Genomic DNA, 18078 nt, shown 5'->3' with positions numbered 1-18078 from the left:
GGAATTGAGTTTAATCGTCGGGTGAGACCTCGAGAGTAAAGCCCAGTTGCTGAGATGATTCCATGCAGTCGAGGAGGGTCAGAAAGTTGCTCGAGGAAAGTTGTAAAAATTGGCGCGTTTGAAAAATTGCGGTGGCCGGTGGTATAGAACGGAATTGTTGAGCATACATGTGTTCAAAGACTTGAACTGCCGAGTAGGATATTGCAGAAATGTTCAACGATTGTGAGCTATGTTCGCCATCTTTGCCACCCGTCTTGGCGTATAAGCTATAAGGCAATGACTGTAACGGTGACAGACGTCACAGACTGCACATCATCATCCATGTTGATATGTACTACTCATCCAACCAGCGTCATATGCCCCAGTATAACTGGTATCCAATGCCTCCGCAAACGTCCATCAGCACCCTCAAGTTTCAACACCACCCTCCTCCTCCAGGTTCACATATACCCCAACATCCTGGAATGCCCATGTCACCTCGAAATCCGCCTCCTCCCTTACAGGGACCGGGAACTTCTACATTATATCATGCTATTCTTCCTCCGCTCCAGTATGATTTCCGTATGCTCACCTCCACCCCCTCCGTCAACGGCCTCCTTGCTTAGCACCCGGTTGAATATTAACCCAAGTGCAGTCAAGTTACAGAACTTGACACAAGAAATACAACTCCTTCACCTGCTACCCCTGCTTTGCCTCCTCAAGGTTCTGTCAACCGCCCTCCGGAGTCTAGGCCTGGGTGAACGCACTTTCAAAATTGAAGCTGCTGAAATCACTCCTGTTGTGGATCTCAACTTTGTCAAGCCCTTTGCGCCCAATTTGAAAAGTTGACTCGGTTCAATGCCACAACTAGTTTCCTAACCCTGAACAGATCGTATCTACACCAACCTGGACGTTTGCACATCTCTTGTTGGTGATGTTGATGCCGTCGCCGCCTTTCTAGACAAGACTTTTCCTCGCCATCAGAAACTGAGTTATAGCTCATTTTATCGGCACCCGTTTCCTGCGGCAACGACCCAATTACACGAGGAGGATGAGAAGGAGTAGTCTTATTTTGAGGTGTGGGATGAGATTCGCGAAAGGCTTGCTTGTCTAGATTAGGTATGGGAATACTCGATTACAATCAGAGGTAATTATCCACAGTTTCTCATTTTGCAGATATGTGATGGGGCTTCTCTGCAGGAATGAGGCTGTTTGGACTTGTCAGATTAGATTAGATCGAGTCATGATCATGACCAAGACATCTCCTCGCAATTCTCAAACCCTTCTCTCGACCGTTCCTCTCTTAAAGTTATTATGCACCACTGTTTGGAGATCCAGGAAATTCTTGCTGAGATATTTCAGTACATCTCCAGCGAGCCGTGTAGCGATCGAGTGCGAAGCCCTCCAGCTACGCTCGCTGGTCTTGCTAGAACCTGCACAACTTTTACTGACCCTGCCACGGATGTCCTCTGGCACACGCAACCCGCAGACCTTTTCAATCTTATCAATTGTCTTCCATCACATGCTGTGGAAGTAATTCCTCAGAGAACCCCCATGTTCCATTCGGGACTAAAACTCGTGCGACATTTCGATGGGTCGTTCAGCTTTTTCATTTTGACCGCTCATTTTATAGGCTATCAAGCGGGATGTCATCCGCCCTGAAGATTTCAGCCGAGTTTTTTATTACTCTGCCAAAATCAAGGTTATGTCGAACAGTCGATACAAGTCCTACCACCCACGGCGAGCTAGCTTAGCACCGTCTGTGTCCCTTGCAGACGACGCCCTTGATCATATTCGGAAAATAAATTCCGGAAAAGGACCACTTGTGCCAAATGTCAGGGAGTTAGAGGTGTTGTTAAATGATTTCAAGGGAGAAGCTTCTTTACCCCACCTGGTCATTGGAGGCGCCTTGAAATCTATGGAAGTCGTTTATCGTGATAACGAAATCTCTCCATCCAAGCCAGTTCCCCAGTTAGTTACGCTGGCGGAAGTCTTAGGGGCTGCCTCATCACTGCCTACCACCCTGAAGTTGGATATGGAAAATGAATATTTCGAACGACATATCCTTGATAGCCCCCCCGCTATCGTGGAGCTCCTCCCCCATCTGACGAACGTCACTTTCCTGAATATAAACTCGCTAAAACTCTCTGATGTTGGCGTCAATTTTCTGTCTACTCTGCCAGCACTTGAAAAATTGTCAATCAACATCACTGGTATCAATTTCTTTCAACTACCTGCCATCCCACCCGACGTCGAGAGTGTCTTTCCAAGGCTCAAATTCCTCGCCATTGCCACCGAATTACTCTCCTCTGTCTCCCAATTTGTCACACGTTGGAAACCCAGCAGACTTGAACGTTTTGTGATCGAGCGAACCTATTGCTACGCCGCTCCGCATGTTTGGGACCTTGAAGGATTTTTCGAAGTCCTCGGCAAAAACTTGAAAAATGGTCACCTCCTCAAGGAGTTGGCACTGTACAATACCTCATCCTTGCAGTGGTATGAGCATCTGGGCGAACATACTTCTATCATCTCAGCAGACATCTTTCGCTGCCTTTGTGCTAAATTCCACAATCTAATTGAATTATCGATCTCCCTCGACGCAAGCTACGACATTGACGATGCCAGCCTCATGGAAATAGCCAGAGGCTGGCCTGCCCTCCGGCACCTATGTTTCGAGGAATGCACTTTTGGAATCGAAACCGCCAAAGTCACTCCGGCCGGGCTTATCGCTTTCGTCGCTGCATGTCCTCAACTTGAAGAATTGACACTTCGATTCAAGGCCACGATTGATTTCCCTACTCCGGAACAGACCGTACCTTCACCGACACTTCGTTGCTTGAACGCATGTACCTCCCCCATCGATGATGCCGATGTTGTTGCTGCCTTTTTAGAGAAGTCTTTCCCTTCCCTCCAGTCGCTCAAGTGTGGGTGGTTCTATCCGCACCCGCATGATGGAGAGCCGATGCAACTCTATGACGATAATCCTGAGGAGGGTACGACGGAGGGCTTTTATAACAAAACATGGGAAAACGTCTGGAAAAAGCTGTTCTAATCCTATTCCCTCCGGAGTAAGCACATCTGCTCTGAAGCGCCCAGGTCGTGGTGACTAGAACGACGTCGGACGGTGGACTGGTCTAACCAATGGTCTATTGAGTTATTAGCCACAAACTTCCATTGTATCTTTCTTAATATCTCCAACCGTGCGTACATACATGCAAAAGATACATACATGGATAAGAGGGGTATGATTCCAGACTTAGTGTCGAGTCGTTGATGTACTCTAAGCAAAATGATGAGTAATAGTTTGTGTATCATGAATCGAGTCGATGGGGTTCGTAGAGTATCGACTCGGTCGTAGGCTAAATTCAACACTCCATCAGCATCTGGGAAAACCGCAAAAGGGGTGGGTGGACTAACATTTCGTTCAATCTCGTAACCGATCCCAGCATCACTTAGCGAAATGCCCAAGGGGCAGCTCCTCACTCTGCCCCGCATACGGATCCCGCCCAAACGCCCGCATCAACATCAAGATCGGCCAGCCAAGCCGTGTCCAAAACGACGCGTTCTTCGGGAAGATGTATTTGCTCTGGAAGGCGATGATTATCCAGATTGTGGCGAGGGTGAGGGGGATGGCGCCTTCTATGAACTGCGGGAGGGTGGCTGTCGTGCCTGGAGCTATCTGGTGAACGTTCATGCTGAAGATGTTCTGATAAAGGATGGGTAAGTGGGATTGAAGGGGGATGGAGGTGAGGAGCAGGAGGACGTACTGCGACGAACGAGGCTGGTAGGAAGATCATGGTGAGGTATGCGATTTGTTTCATCTGTGGTTTTGATGTGAATGAATGTTTTGAGAGTTCAAATGTAGGGGCTTACGGCTACGTTGAAAGCGCAAGTCAGTTTGAGTGCCGAGCATTATTGAAAACATAGCGTACCAGCGCTGTCCCTAACGGAAGCCTCTGTCATCCTCTGCATACGTTTGCTGTCATCAATGTTGACACTGCTGAATACCTGGTTCCCAGAAAGGAGATTAAGGGGTCGTATAAAGCACAGCATAAGGAAAACATACGAGGTTCATCACGTTTTTCAAACGCTTGTCCTGCATATCCCTCGTTTTGTTCAAGCGTTCAATCTCACTTAGCAAGGTATGTGTCTCCCGCTTCATAACCTCTTTGCTCTCAGCCCGATCTTCTTCCGAAAGGCTCTCCAGAGCCGGATTGAGGGTGTCCCGGATGAACTCGACCGTCTTTCTGAAATTGTCGAGCAGGGATGAGTAGTGAAGGTGGTGTGCGCGAATAATGTGTAGTTCTTGTGTGAGGTCCATTTCTGAGGTGTTCATCACTCGTGATTCCTACCCAACCAACAAATTAGCTTGTAAAGGGGGTCAAGCACTGAATACGCTTACCAGGTCGCAGATGTGACTGTACAGATTCTCAAGCGATTCATCCCAAGCATAGATGGCGTGCCAGATGAAGACGAGGAGCACAAATGTTGGGTCCTCGTATTTACGGAATATATTCTGCCAGTATACGCTTTGTCCTATCAACGGTCAACATATCAGTCTCCTTATCAACAAAGCAGACAGAGCAAGATTTACCAGCGAAGCGGATCCTTTGATGAAGATACGGAGCAGTAGTGGTTGGAAGGTTCAAGCTGGGATGAAATGAGATGATGGTGCTGCCGTGTCGCCGGCGTATGAGATGGACAGAAAGGAGGTCCAAGACGAGTCGACAGCCGCCTGGAGGAGCGAATGGGAAAGTGAGTTAGCCGATAATCATTCATGAGAAAGATATGGCTTACCTGACCGTAGATCGAGAGGTGCTTGTGTATCAAGCAACTGTGTAGCTGGCATCCGATCATAAGACTGGCAGAAGCGCCACACGAGGCTCAAGTCACTCACCAACAGAAGGTCTTTCCCTCAATGTCTCTGATGAGGCATAAGCATCCAGACTAACAGCGGTTCCAGCAGTGATGGATCGTAGAAAGGTCAAGGTTACGGTTATATCTGGAATGATGTAGGAATAAGTTGTAGATTCTAAATGCGCGAACGTAATCTTACGATCGCCTTCGCCTTCGCGAATTTCCTCTTGGAATCGTGATGGTATCCAATTTAAAGATGATGAAAAGAAGAAGGGCTCGATGTTGTACCTGGCAGGTATGAGTAGATCTAGTCAGTTTGAAGTGGATGATAGTCACTTGAAACCAGCGAGATGGAGAGTACCGTGCGAGTGGTCATGCACCTCTGGGCATCGAGAATGACTCGGTGAAACAAAGGATGAATTCTCACCGTGTCCCCAGCATTTGGAGTATAGGTCCAGACATGTTTTCGATAAACAGAGCCCTAATCCGAAGGTCGTCTTGATCTTGGTACTGGAGGTGGAGTAATCAGGGGCGAGTTCTGACAGGATAAAAACTGTCAGGAAGAAAGGAGACGCACCGTTGAATGAATGATACGTTCCCAGATTTCACTTTTGTTTGATTCCCCCGCAATTACCACACCTGCATCTTTGAAAAAACCATCCTCACCCACGTCTACGTGGTATATTTTACAAGGGATGTCGCGTCGGTAATCAGTAACAGCGCTTCGTATCTTGCTCTTTTCCACCTGCCGAGGGGTCCAATTGGGAAACAAGGATTGTGGATAGCGAGTCCAGCAACCCCCACAAGTCTTATGATCGCAAGGAGGGGGGATGGGCGGTAATGAATTTTCAAGCTGGACAGGATCGACCTCTGCAAGGGGTACCATTAATTGAATTGTGGACGACCTCTCAGTACTGCACGCACCATCCTCGATATCTACCCATGGCCAGGGTGCTGAAGGCGCGGCGTGACGATGGGAAGGTGGGGGTATCTTGTCATGATCGCTTGGAATTGGTTTTTCGTCAAACTGGTGAAAACTTGCGACCGACATATCAGCGCCCTCCAAGTATGGTTACAATGTAAGCTAGTTGGCGCCACCGTCAAAGACGGAAGGAAGAGAAGGATTCAGAGAGGGGTCCAATATGAGCGGAGTGGGTGGAATAGTCGTGGTTAAGGTCCAAGCAACGTTGACGCCCATGATCTCGAAACAACAGGCGTATTGGGCGACATAAATTTCGCCACTGATGGAGCATGTGTGAAAAGGTGTGTTTGTTTCCAGAATCATCGGACTTTTGGTTCCGTGATTTCTCTTGGCATATGCATGTGACGCGACCACACGCAGTCGCGTCTTCTCGACCTCTTCAATTTCAGCTCACAGCGGTCGATGAGACTTGTCGACGCTGATTGATTGGAAACGCTCCTCATTATTACCGGTGCCTCCCCTCCTATCTCGCAATCTATTTTTAGAACCTGAAGAAGAAGAAGAGAGAAGAGAGCCAAAGCAGCCGAAGCAGACGCTGGCCAAGGTCGAAAAGTCAAAAAAAAAAAAGTTCCGTTGTGGCGCCCTCATGAATCGAGCGAGAAGTGCATTCCGCAATGTTCAACTCAAGTACTCCTCATTTTCAATCGTTGAAGGTGAGCTGGAGGGTGATGTGTACTCTGGCGGGAGGAGCGGCCGCGAGGTTGAATCGACATCCGGGGTGGCTAACTTTGAGTCAGGATAGTCCAAAGTTTTGCTGATATCTCTATTTACGAGCGTCGGGAATGACTTGCCCTCAGGAACATGCATCTCCATCTGAAGCTTGATTCGTTTTGGCTTCGTTTTGGTTTGAACTTGTCCGATATTCGACACCGAGATAGAGCGATCCGTTGGAAAAGGAGTCTTGCCTGAGCTGGAAAATAGAGAATTGAAGGGAGGAGGAGACGCAGAACTTTTGTGTGAAACCCTGTCTGCAATAGCGGTGGACAAGCTGCCAAGATCGACGGTGCAACCCGCTCTCCAGCCATCTCCGCATCGATTGTGAGGCTGTATGCCAGTGACAGGACAGAGGAAAAGTCATGCAGCGCTGGAGATAGGTGAGGCCGAGCCGCGCGATTGTTGACAAGCTTCCGGATGCTAAAGTAGACGAAGAAACCAAGCAGAAGAGTGATGAATATGTCACCAATCTTGCACAAAACCAGGGCAATCGAGTAGACAATAATTTCTATCCCCAGAGTTTCGTCGAGTATGTCCGCCCTTGAGAGAGCAAGTTGAAAAGATCGTACCACTGATGGACGCCATGTATTGATCCATTTTTTGGCAGCACCATGCGGAGGTACATCTGCGGGTTCAGGATGGGCTAGGATGTGGTAAATACCAGCACGCAGAGTAAAGTAAGAGGCAATTATTCACGTTGCTTGTAACAAGTACTCCCGCCGTCCGACATGAGTGACACAGGGGAGGTTTCTTGTGCTGGGGGCGATGAGATCGACCAGGCTTTGGCGGGATAAGTCAGTTGATGTCGCGGAGCTAAGTGGGAGGTAATAGGCTTGCGGGAACCGATAATTGAGGGACCGCGTTTAACATCGGGGACGTATAGGTCAAGAGATCCAGTTTTACGGTTTTGCAGTGTTGAGATCAGAAAGACGGAGGCGAGAACGGGTGAAATATCCGTGGGCAGTCGAATGGAAAGAGCGTATCCTGGGTTCGTTGGCGTCGCTTTGCATCTGTCTTTGGACACTGTCGCCCTTGTGCCTTCGGCCAGATGATGAATGAGTCCACAGTATGAGCGCAAGCGTCGCGCTAAGTGAATGGTTTGAACCTCCAAGAAAGAGAGAACGTAAATCAAGATATTAACATATAACATCGGTAGAACTAATAGACAGGAGAACAGACGAGCGTGGACGCGTTCAACGTTGGTAGCGAGTTGGATTGTGCATATTTTGTGATCATTCTCATGCGACACAGATGCCAACAAAATTTAAGGCCTAAGCTTCGACTCTTCTTCCTTGAAGTTGCCAGCGAAAACCTCTGAACGTTGACCGTTGCTTGGGATCGAACACCGTTGGCTCCTGGACATCTACGGCGACAAAAGGCAAACAAAAGGCAGACTAACAAAGAACAGGGTCTTTATACTCGTCAGAATCATGATTCTGGTCAACGTTCCACATTTGTCAAGTTTCGGCGTGGCCACTGTTCTACATTGTCTAACTGGGGCCACCTTCCAGGGCCTATTCAGATGTGGCCTTGTCAGATGTGGCCTCAACATCACGTATAAGAGTACTGCTCTATAGGATTATCTCTACCCATCGTCGTGACTCCCCTCAACAGCTTCCTCACACCCACCTTGTCTGGCATGCCCCTCATTCGCTTGAGTTCCAAGCTCTCCCTTCGTGTTCCTAACTACCAGGACGAGGATTACCAAGTCGCTGAACGATCTCCAGTTAGTCCTCAGACTCGTTCGGTGCTCGGCTCGATCACCAACGCAGCTAGCGATCAACACACAAAGAAGTTGCCTTCTCCGAAGACAGGAATTACCATCAAAATTCCGCCAAAGACCTCGAAGACCGAGCGCCGCTTTTCGAACTGCAGGTGCAAACAGCATGCCCCGCTCGTGACTCTAGACAAGGAACAATACAGGCTGGAGCCACTGTATATCACCCTAGGCAAACTGGTGATCTGTTCGCCACTCTTTTCGCCCTTGAGGATAATCAGCAAGCCTTCCTCGCCGTCATCGACACATGGCTTGGTAGCCTTTCCCGATGTTTCGGACACGGCTTCTTCTGGAGGCGACTCTGCATCCGATGTGCCACCTCTCACCAACGAAACGCCTCGTACCTTCGAAATAGTGAAGGAGTTGGCTCCAGGTGGCGAGTATTCGGTTTGTTATGCTGCGGTCGAGCTATGTCCCAAGGGAAATCGTCTGGGGCGCTATCAGTGCTTGAAGGTGACCAAGAAGAGCAATATGAAGGAGAGGCCTCTTCAACTTCTATGGGCGGAATGCCGCGCGTTCTTGCGGATTGTTGCTCAGCGCAGGAAGAGAGCCGACCATTTACATGGGATGCCCTTTGTCATGGAAGCTGACGCCTTCCTAGAGGACGATGACTCCTTTTATTTTGTCATGGTGAGCGGGTTTTTTGACAAATCTTTTTTTGTTAACCAATTTTTTTGTCAGGAATACTTGAAGTTTGATTTGCAGCATGTTCTACTGGAATGGAGACCTTTCAAGCGTCGGATTTATGCGAAACGGTGGTTAGCACAAATGGTGCGTCTTTCTCTAACCTTTCTGCCTTTACGGCTATTCTGACCTCGCATAACTTAGGCACGAGGTCTCTACTACCTTCACAAGGCCGGCATCATTCACCGCGATCTGAAGCCTGAGAACGTCCTCGTGGATTGGAAGGGCAACGCTCGCATCATGGATTTCGGCTTGAGCTGGGTTTCACAAGAGGACAAAAGCCTGGAACCTGGGGTCCCATACGCTTACCTTTGCGGTGTCGGTACCCCCGAGTACACTGCTCCAGAGACTTGGATTGACGACGACTTCCGAAGCCCGCGCTCCGCTGAACCTGTGAATAATGATGATGCTGAGGAGTCCATCTCAAGCAGAGCCGTCTACGGTATAGAGGTGGATTATTGGGCTTTTGGTTGTATTGCATTTGAACTTGAGGCTTATAAATCTCGGGTGCGCGCTCTCTCCTACGTTTTTGTTTCTGCTTTTGATACATTAAACTCAGGTCCTTTTCCCTGGCAAAAGTTCCCAAGATTTCTACATCCAACAACATGCTCGGGGGAATGCACAGTCGCTATTCCGGACGGATGATGTTCTGAGCCCTGAAGCCCAGGATCTTTTCCTCTCAGTATGTCTTGCAACGTCATTGTCTTCCTTCCAGAAAATTTTGGACTAACGAGTTATCAGCTCTTGGAACCGAACCCAGCTCTACGTGCTACATTTCAAGATATTGTTCATGCTGGTTATTTTCAAATCAGTGATGGGTTTGTGGCTGCAAAAATTTCCCGTCGTTCTGTCGCTGATGTTTTGTTAGATTCAGGAATAGTCATTTTAGCTTCATCGTTAACCGGGGTACGTTATCCCCTTTCCTTGCTATCGTTCAACTGTTTTCTCACATTCCTACGTAGCTTGGGAACGGTCTACACAGCGGGTTCCTCTTCTAAGTGAAGACCTCTCGAAAATTGTCCATCCAGAAGAAGTCGAACATCATTCGGTTGATTCGATGTTGCCTGGAATCAATGGCTGGATAAATCCACACGGATATTGGGGAGAACACTATGACCCTTATCCTGAGGGCAAGATCGCCGACTACCAGCAATTCTATGACGATCATGGGCACCTTTACGGCTGCTGCAACTGAATGTTCTCCCCGTTTATTCATCATCCAATAATTTATCTCCACTTCCTGCATCAGCTCCTCGTGTATTTACCACCATACCATCTGACTAAAGGATGTACCATTTCCTGTATTGAGCTCTCTAAGCACCGTCCCATGCCCGTTTTTGAACAAACTTGAAGTTACTCTGGCTCTCCCAACTTGAAGGCTCTCCTTCAATTGTTTGGTGACAACGGGGTGTAGTAAACAAACCTGGGGTTCCAAGCAATGGCTTCGACGCTCGCAAGCGTTCAGAAATTCAACAACCCATTCGATGGTTACTCTGACTCACGGGCACACGGGTACCAAGGACCTACGCGGAGAGTTCGGCTGACTCGTGTCACGCCTAGCGGAGGTGGTGGTGCGATCTCAAAGTCTGAGGACGGCGTTCGTTGTGCCGTCACCGGGAAAGAATGTGAATTCAAGTTCTACATACTTCTGGCTTTTCGCTGACAGTTTTCCAGCACTAAGGATATTACGTGTGTCGGATCCATCAAATACTCATAATCCAGATCATAAATCGGCCGTCGGACGAGGAGGCCATCGAATTGATGCATCGCGTAACTTTTGGGACAACAGTGGGTTGAAGATTGATAGTGCCAGTACTGATGTTGCATGGGGTCATGGAGGTACGTATGTGTGGCTTAATACGCTGAACAAATGTTTGAATGAGGATTACAGCCTTCAACAACAAAATCTTGACCAGCGCGCGGAATGGGGAACTTATCATGTGGGACCTCAACAAATCTGGGGTGACCAAGTATGGTACGTGCCCCTTCTTCCTTTTAAACAGATATATTGAGTTCAAGGTGAAGAACGAAGAACGAAGGACCATATTCGTTCCATTCACAAGCTGTCCGTGTCGCACATTATTCATCACTATTGCATAACGGGCTCCGCGGATGGTGATATGCGTGTCTGGGTATGTCTGTGTTACAGGTTGCTCGCAGGAATTTCACGCCCTTTTAGGACCTGCGCGATTTCTCAAGGTCTATTCTACGTGTGCACCACCCGACTTCTGTCCGGAGCCTCGTCTTTTCGCCCAGCCTTTATCAGCCTTTGCAAGCTGTAGTTGGTCTGGACAATGGAAGCATATACAGGTGGGACTTGAGAATGGGCCAACGCGGACAGCTCGATAGGCTCCCAGTTGCACACGGTGCTTCAGTCATGTCTCTTGATTGGTGCAGCTCTCCACAGGCGTCGGTTAGCACAGCTACGCCAGATATCACGGGAAACGGGCTAGGATGGCTGGTGAGCGCCGGTTTGGACAAATGTGTCAAGGTTAGTTATTAATTTCCATTGAGCTACGTGTTTTTGAACCTTCAGCAGGTTTGGGACCTCTCTTCTCCTGGATCCAATACGCACATACCTCAGAAACCAACGTATACCTTACACCCGTCTTTCCCCGTCCGCCGAGTGTTATGGCGCCCGGGATATGAGTGTGAGCTGGCGCTTGTTTCCAACATTGAATATGGGGCTGCAGAAGCGCAGCCATCGCCTTCGCCCGCTAGCCCTCCTGGAACATTGGCCAGTGCAGGCAGTAGCTTGGGATTAGACGCAATGATGAGAGCAGGGAATGACAACGACAAGGAAAAACCGGTTGCTCCGGACCCAACTTCAACAGGCGATGCTGTCGAGATCTGGGATGTTCGGAGGGGTTGGATCGGGAAATGGTCTTTGACAGGAACTGCAGGGGATGGTGGAGTAAATGGTATGTTTACATTCATTGTTTCGAGTCTTATACTCAAGTTGCAAACTAGATATTGCGTTTGGAGATTCGCACGCTTTGTGGGCTCAACATTCAGCTGGATCGTTCTCTCAAATTGACCTACGGGATGTTACGAAACCCCTGGATGCGGTTCCCAGAGTAGCTGCAACGTGGGAAGCGACTGGAACGCTCGCATTTGTCAGTGACCGAAAAATGCGCTGGGAGATTCCATACGATGATTTGTAAGTTTTTATTAGACTGTTGAAATTCATCTCCCAATATTTTCTCTTAGAAAACCTAGTCAACGTGGACCTGGAAACGAAGACCTCCCTGGTAAAGCATTGGGAGACGACCCTGCCCAACCTACCACACAAAGGCTGGGTGCCTTCGCAATGGAAACTACTGCTCGAGAGGTTGAGGTCTTTACGCAGCTCGCTCGTGGCTACATTTTTGCAGGGGAGGACCGTCGAAGTATTTGCATCAAGAATGCTCAGGTGCGACAGTTGGTTGCCCGTTCCGCACCTGGATATTTACGGCTTTTAAAACAGGTGGCACTTGAAGCAGGCCAGGAGCGAGCAGTGCAAGTATGGTTGCTCATGGGAGCAGCTCTGTCAGATTACATACCTGACGTTGAATCGACACCCACTCCTCGATATAAGACTAAAAAAGGCTCAGTACCACCACCAATATCAGCGCCACCCGTCATGTCCACTTCTTACACATTCCCCTCCTCTGCTGCTACTTATAAAACTAGCCCAGGGCGTAGATCCGTGCACAGTGCTGAACCCGCACCTAGAATACCCCACCGCAGCCCGTCTGCATCAGCGCCTCGCAAACTGACGCCGTCCTCATCTGCAGCCTCTTCACCCCGCCACGTCTCTATCGGGCTTCCGCCTATGACACCAAACAAGCCATCCTTTTTCTCCCGTCGTGAGTCACTTGACTCAGGTCTCGCTCTCCTTCGCCGTCCTTCCCTATCAACTACGCCTGGTCACAGTGCGAGCCCAAGTGAGCGGAGCTCGTCGAGTCTTAGACATCTTGGAGAAGGCGCTTTGAGTGATTCTGATTCTTCACCTAGTGAAGGTGGGGAGGAAACTCCCAGCAGGGCATTGAGCGGGGATGAACAACCCTCTAATCCAACGATCTCTCCCATCCTACACGCCACAAGAGGGATCCCTACACCAAGCCCGTTGTCCATTGTTGTTGCTCAGCGACAGTGGCCAGAGGATGGAGAGGGTGGTGATAGGGACGACGACGAAGATGAAGAATCATCTCCTTCACCTGGCTCTACTGACACAGAATCGGAAGGATCTTCCCGCCGAAGGCAGACACCCAGCAAGTCGGTCAAGAGAAACGTGGTTCGGTTGAAGTCAAGGAATGGTAGTTCAACTGTGGCGTCACTAGCTGTACCTCAACGACAGCTCGTGCATCAGGACTCGCACAGCAGTATACGAACTGTCACCGCGGTTGAAACATCATTCAGGGATCAGGAAGATACGGAGGGCGTCAAAGCTGAGGATACCGTTATGGACCTTCGAAAACATAAATATGAAAAGTCGCAGGCTGCTTCGGACTTGATGGCGGAGGGAGAAGGTAAAGATGAGCTCGACGAAGTCGACTTATCAAGGGTCTCTGAAAGGCGCATTGAGATTATTCACATGGAGGAGAAGAGGTTCCGGGAGATGACCTGGGAGGCGCTCCGTGATGCTTTGGAGGACTTCGCAGTTGAGGTATGTTGGGTGTGCTTTTCGCTTCTGTTAACCTGGCTCATTGCAGATTGATAGGGCGAAGTCCAGCTGTGCGCTATGTTGTCTGTTGTGGCACACCAAGAACTCAGGATTTCAAATAAACGAGTAACTCGCTTCCTTGATGCATATACCGGTTGGTCGTCTACCAAATTATCTGAAATTGATATTGATGCAAATTTTGTCACAAGAACATCTGACTCGTCTCCGATTATACGCCTGTGCTGCCTACGTGCGGAAATTTAGCCAGGCGGAAGACCTTCGCAATGCGACTCTGGTAGGATCTCGCCTTGTTTAAAAACTGATTGATCTAAGAACATTTCCAGCTCGAGACAACAATCTACACCTCCTGTGGCAAGTGCAAAAAGGCCATTGTTAAGCCCGCTGGAACTTGCACCGTCGACAAAGCAAATCGCGGAGGCTACTCTTACTGTGCTACTTGCAAATCCTCTTGTGTCACCTGCTCAATCTGGTTAGTATGCCACGTCCAACGTCTTAGATCATCCCAGCTGATACCATGTCTACTTAAGTCGGCTGCCTGTCAGAGCCCTATTGTTCCAATGCTCTGTTTGCAGCCATGGAGGCCATCAGTCATGTTATCATCGTTATTACATAAGGCAGCCGATGGTGGAGCTACCTAGGTCTTTCTTACCTGCCGTGGATTTCAGAGGTCGGACGGCGCAACGGAATACCCCGACCAACGTTGAAGATGACGCAGAGTCCACGATCAGCAGTGTTCAGAGTGCCAGCAGCGTAATTGGCACGTCTTTGGGGATGAGCCCTTCTTTTGGGATGAGCCCCGCTCGTTCGGATTTGGCGGTCAAGTTGATAGGCCATCTTTGTGCGGCGGGTTGTGGACACTACTGTTGGGCAGCTAATAGGATTACAGAAGGATCAGACTTATAGTAGAAAGTTAGGTGTAATCGCTTGTTTTATTCGGTTTCTTGCGTTGGATCTCCCTTTGTATTTTTAATGTATATTCCTCTGTTCATCTCATGTTTTGTCGACCCTTGCAAGGCTTTGCAAGGTCTACAGTTGCGGACAAACAAACACATCAAATTTATTCTACCATTTATGTCCGTCACCACATGAGTTTAAACCCACTAAAAAGCATTGAAATAGAAAGGATTACATCTAATTCATCCATTTGCACGAGCAGAATTTTCAATTTCGACAATTTGGCCAAAAAATCACCCAAAAAATTGGCGTGTGTCGAAAAAAATCGCTAAAATCTCGAAAAATTCATTTTTGAACAGCTTTTGAGGAATGGATTCTGATCCCAAAAAATTAGAACTTTCTTACGAGCTGTTCTCGCATAAAATAATACCCAAGTTGGCTCTAAAGTGCAAACAATGGACCATTTTTATAGTGTGAATTTTATGTGAATGTACCTTTTTACCCATAACTGTCAAAATATGATGGGTTACATATCGTCTCAGGTTGGTGGGGGCCGAGTAACTTTGGAGTCATCAGCGTGGTTTGGCACTGCAGGACCCTCTTGACAGGCCAAAAAGTTGCGAAATTTTGGCCAAAAAAATTTGGCGCCGCCAAAACCTCGTGGGAATTTTATAGAAACAGTGTTTTTAGGCTGTATTCGACCGTCCGGATTCAAATCTGTCGTCGGTTTTTGCCAGAAAATTCGCATTCCTGAGATACCGGATTTGATGTGTTTGTTTGTCCGCAACTGTATGTACATGTCCAGGGCAAACCAGGCCTTTTTCAATTTGGGGTGTCACATGCCATCAAAGCGGAGATAACGGCGTTAGCCAGACGTATAAATTTTTTCCGTCAATTTATTTGTTTCTCTCCATCCACCACCACTGTCGTTGGTGACATTTTTTGGTATGGTGAGCTCTTCCTTTCAATTCTTCTCTTATGATGACTTTATTCTCTTCCCCGTCCTACACGACCATGCCGAGGAACAGAGCTAGTTTGTTCGCAACAGACTCGCGTTTTTCGGAACGCATAGTGTACTTGCCAGTGCCATTTCGTCTGATCTTTTCATCTTTTTCTCGCCACTGTCTTCGACAATCTTACTAACCAACTCTTACCAGATTTCCACCACATCGGCAGCTACCTATGGTGGTCATAACGTGAGCCTCTTTTCGTTATCTCCACACCCATCACCTTCCTGCCTCATCTTCATGATGATAAACGACCACATTCGCAGTTTCCACTCTAGCGCCCTCCGTTTGGAGTACTCCCCCAATGCGGAACGTCTATATTCCACCTCCTCGTGCTGAACCCAAAAGGCATTGAGGAGTTCTTGGCCGCCATTCGTGGTGTGCGCTGGGCGGGATGCGGGGGTCGGCCCGATGCGAGTTGAAACGACCTTCCTTTGGATGTCTGATCTTTCTTGCGGCTTTTGGCATGTTTTGTTGATTCTCTTTACTAACGTCTTGCTATTCTCCAGGTTCTGTACGATTTCGAAGGCTCTCTTTGTAAACTTAATTATAATGAACTCATTATCGAGACCTTGATTGTGTGATAATTTGTTTCTGTTTGAAGCGAGCTGAGTTGGTTTCTTTTCACTCGCTCGAGTGGAATGTAGATGCAGGCCTGCCGTTTTCAACTTTCGGAGCCGTTATAGCTGCTTACAACGTACCAAGTGCATGACCACCTGGGGTGTTGAATTACATTCCCAGATGTGAGGTCGCTTTCAAGTCTGAATCGTTTTCGCATCTGACAGGTACTGTCAGGTAGAAGCTCATGCGGACGCAGAGGTTAATTCCTTCGTAGTTCGAGGGAGGCGTCGTGCATCATAACTTGATCGTCTGACAACCGGCCTCCCTTTTCTTCAGTTCAAACTCTCTGTCCATGTCAACCACCTCTCGGGAAGTGTCAGTGGAATGGTAGTACCACCGTCACTTGATTCCGCTATTGCAGGCGAAAGACGGGTGCCTTCATAAGCTACCAAATGATCAGCCATGCTGGCTCATGCTGGCCGCGATATAAGCACCGTCTGATTGACCCTGTTCGACGTTCGATGGCAAAATGGGTATGAGGGTACCAGATGATGGGAAAAATCGTCTCCAGTCAACCATCCTCTCGACCTTTTCACCGGGGCTTCCGATCTGGCGAACAAGCAAGCGAAAGAAACGTCCATGGCCCAAGACATCCATATCGAGCAATAACTGGTGACGTGTCGAAAGAGAACTACTTGGACAAAACCAATAAAATTGTCTCATCCTACTCATCTTTTTGTTGCACTTGGGTCGCGCCAGCGAGTTTCTGTGCGGCATTGTTCTAAATTACATGTTTAAATATATAGCTCAGCCACTTCCGACCAAATTGTGCAGTAGCTGTTGACTACATCGTCGTCATCATCATATTCAACACAATCATAGGCAGTCGAAAAAATTCTAAGGGCTGGGAATAACATGATGAGATACGATGCAACATCGCAAGCGTTCGAAACAGGCGCGGCGCGGAGATCGAGGGTGGTAAGGTGGACACCCACAGGATACTCTCCGTCAGGCTGAGTAGAGAATATCGGGATTTGACGCGCATCAATGCAAAGGGTTACGCTTTCCAGCTTTGGACAAAACTGAACGAGGTGCTGCAGTCCAGTGAATTTGCATTTGGGAATGACTTCTGTATCGTATTCTTCATCAAAACTGAGTAAACGCAACTGAGGCAATGCCTTGGCAAGTTGCATAAGATGATTGTCGTCCAGGTTAACGGAAGTTGGATAGATATACAGTTCCTCTAAATGCTTGACATCAACCGTACGAGCGTCTATCTCGAAAGGATAGGCGAAGACACTGTCTAGGCTTAGGCTTTACAACCTTGATGCTAGGTTGCATGCATGGAGAGCTACAAAGAGCCCTCTCAGGTGCCAATGATTGATCCCGGTTTGATTGACTTTCAAGATCGCAGCATCCTCGGTTGTATTTTCATCAGCAACAATCGACAGGCATTCATAGTTTCTGAGCAGATCTCCAGGTGAGTGAGGAGCGGGAAGTGGTTCCCGTCAGAAGGACAGTAGTTCTGCATCTGGTCTTCTGCAATTGACAGCCTGAGGTCTTCTAGCACAGGGAGTGTACCGATCATGGTTAGGGCGTGACATGTGAGGAACATTTTGGTGATGGCGAGTGTCCTAACACCGCGAAAAGTCGACAAGAATTCCAATGACTCAGACTCTAAACATGGTAGATGATGGGCCCCAAACACCTTAAAACTTGAAAGATGAAGTGGTGTAGCCTTCCTCATCAAGGCAATTACATTTGACCATGCAAACGACGAGTCCCCGAAGACGTTCACTTGTATTTTTCTGATACAGGGGCCGATTATGAGGCGAGCATAAATGGCAAGACCACTGAAGGTCTTGCCGTCCAATTCAGCCTCCAACACGTTACACAGAAGAGGACCTTGAGACACTTTCCGCGACCAGATAACGGCTAGGACTTGATCTTCAAGATC

At 48.3% G+C, this 18078-nt stretch overlaps 6 protein-coding genes across 6 annotated transcripts; 3 read left to right on the top strand and 3 right to left on the bottom strand.

Moving 5' to 3' along the window:
* Nucleotides 1-209: 209 nt before the first annotated feature.
* Nucleotides 210-3031, top strand: LACBIDRAFT_325160 (uncharacterized protein; the record flags this gene model as incomplete). The annotated part of the gene is made up of 5 exons (XM_001878912.1): nucleotides 210-222; nucleotides 296-823; nucleotides 869-1040; nucleotides 1215-1512; nucleotides 1613-3031. The coding sequence occupies 5 exons, from the start codon at nucleotides 210-212 to the stop codon at nucleotides 3029-3031; spliced, it is 2430 nt and encodes an 809-aa protein (XP_001878947.1).
* A 396-nt stretch (nucleotides 3032-3427) lies between these two features.
* On the bottom strand, nucleotides 3428-7682 carry LACBIDRAFT_325159 (uncharacterized protein; the record flags this gene model as incomplete). Its single annotated transcript, XM_001878665.1, has 16 exons — nucleotides 3428-3685; nucleotides 3747-3800; nucleotides 3853-3854; nucleotides 3912-3987; nucleotides 4046-4327; nucleotides 4382-4515; nucleotides 4777-4821; nucleotides 4877-4981; nucleotides 5036-5124; nucleotides 5264-5346; nucleotides 5414-5508; nucleotides 5935-6077; nucleotides 6213-6306; nucleotides 6442-6728; nucleotides 6782-7175; nucleotides 7229-7682. The coding sequence occupies 16 exons, from the start codon at nucleotides 7680-7682 to the stop codon at nucleotides 3428-3430; spliced, it is 2595 nt and encodes an 864-aa protein (XP_001878700.1).
* A 489-nt stretch (nucleotides 7683-8171) lies between these two features.
* Nucleotides 8172-10292, top strand: LACBIDRAFT_293540 (uncharacterized protein; the record flags this gene model as incomplete). Its single annotated transcript, XM_001878911.1, has 7 exons — nucleotides 8172-8939; nucleotides 8991-9080; nucleotides 9138-9500; nucleotides 9553-9675; nucleotides 9735-9811; nucleotides 9862-9899; nucleotides 9956-10292. The coding sequence occupies 7 exons, from the start codon at nucleotides 8172-8174 to the stop codon at nucleotides 10186-10188; spliced, it is 1692 nt and encodes a 563-aa protein (XP_001878946.1). The 3' UTR covers nucleotides 10189-10292.
* Nucleotides 10293-10431: 139 nt separating this feature from the next.
* LACBIDRAFT_316950 (uncharacterized protein) lies at nucleotides 10432-14562 on the top strand (the record flags this gene model as incomplete). The annotated part of the gene is made up of 12 exons (XM_001878910.1): nucleotides 10432-10618; nucleotides 10668-10832; nucleotides 10885-10968; nucleotides 11019-11125; nucleotides 11173-11484; nucleotides 11533-11914; nucleotides 11964-12153; nucleotides 12204-13641; nucleotides 13696-13792; nucleotides 13848-13933; nucleotides 13983-14128; nucleotides 14187-14562. 12 exons carry the CDS (start codon nucleotides 10432-10434, stop codon nucleotides 14560-14562), a joined length of 3570 nt encoding a protein of 1189 aa, XP_001878945.1.
* Nucleotides 14563-15875: 1313 nt separating this feature from the next.
* Nucleotides 15876-16147, bottom strand: LACBIDRAFT_316948 (uncharacterized protein; the record flags this gene model as incomplete). Its single annotated transcript, XM_001878664.1, has 1 exon — nucleotides 15876-16147. Exon 1 carries the CDS (start codon nucleotides 16026-16028, stop codon nucleotides 15876-15878), a length of 153 nt encoding a protein of 50 aa, XP_001878699.1. The 5' UTR covers nucleotides 16029-16147.
* Nucleotides 16148-16453: 306 nt separating this feature from the next.
* On the bottom strand, nucleotides 16454-17736 carry LACBIDRAFT_325156 (uncharacterized protein; the record flags this gene model as incomplete). Its single annotated transcript, XM_001878663.1, has 5 exons — nucleotides 16454-16566; nucleotides 16616-16790; nucleotides 16912-16965; nucleotides 16994-17435; nucleotides 17564-17736. The coding sequence occupies 5 exons, from the start codon at nucleotides 17734-17736 to the stop codon at nucleotides 16454-16456; spliced, it is 957 nt and encodes a 318-aa protein (XP_001878698.1).
* Nucleotides 17737-18078: the final 342 nt, after the last annotated feature.

This window comes from Laccaria bicolor, genomic scaffold, assembly GCF_000143565.1.
Source record: "Laccaria bicolor S238N-H82 LACBIscaffold_7 genomic scaffold, whole genome shotgun sequence".
NCBI classification, from domain to species: domain Eukaryota; kingdom Fungi; phylum Basidiomycota; class Agaricomycetes; order Agaricales; family Hydnangiaceae; genus Laccaria; species Laccaria bicolor.
Note: the sequence above shows the minus strand (reverse complement) of the source record. Positions and strands in the feature narration are given on the sequence as shown.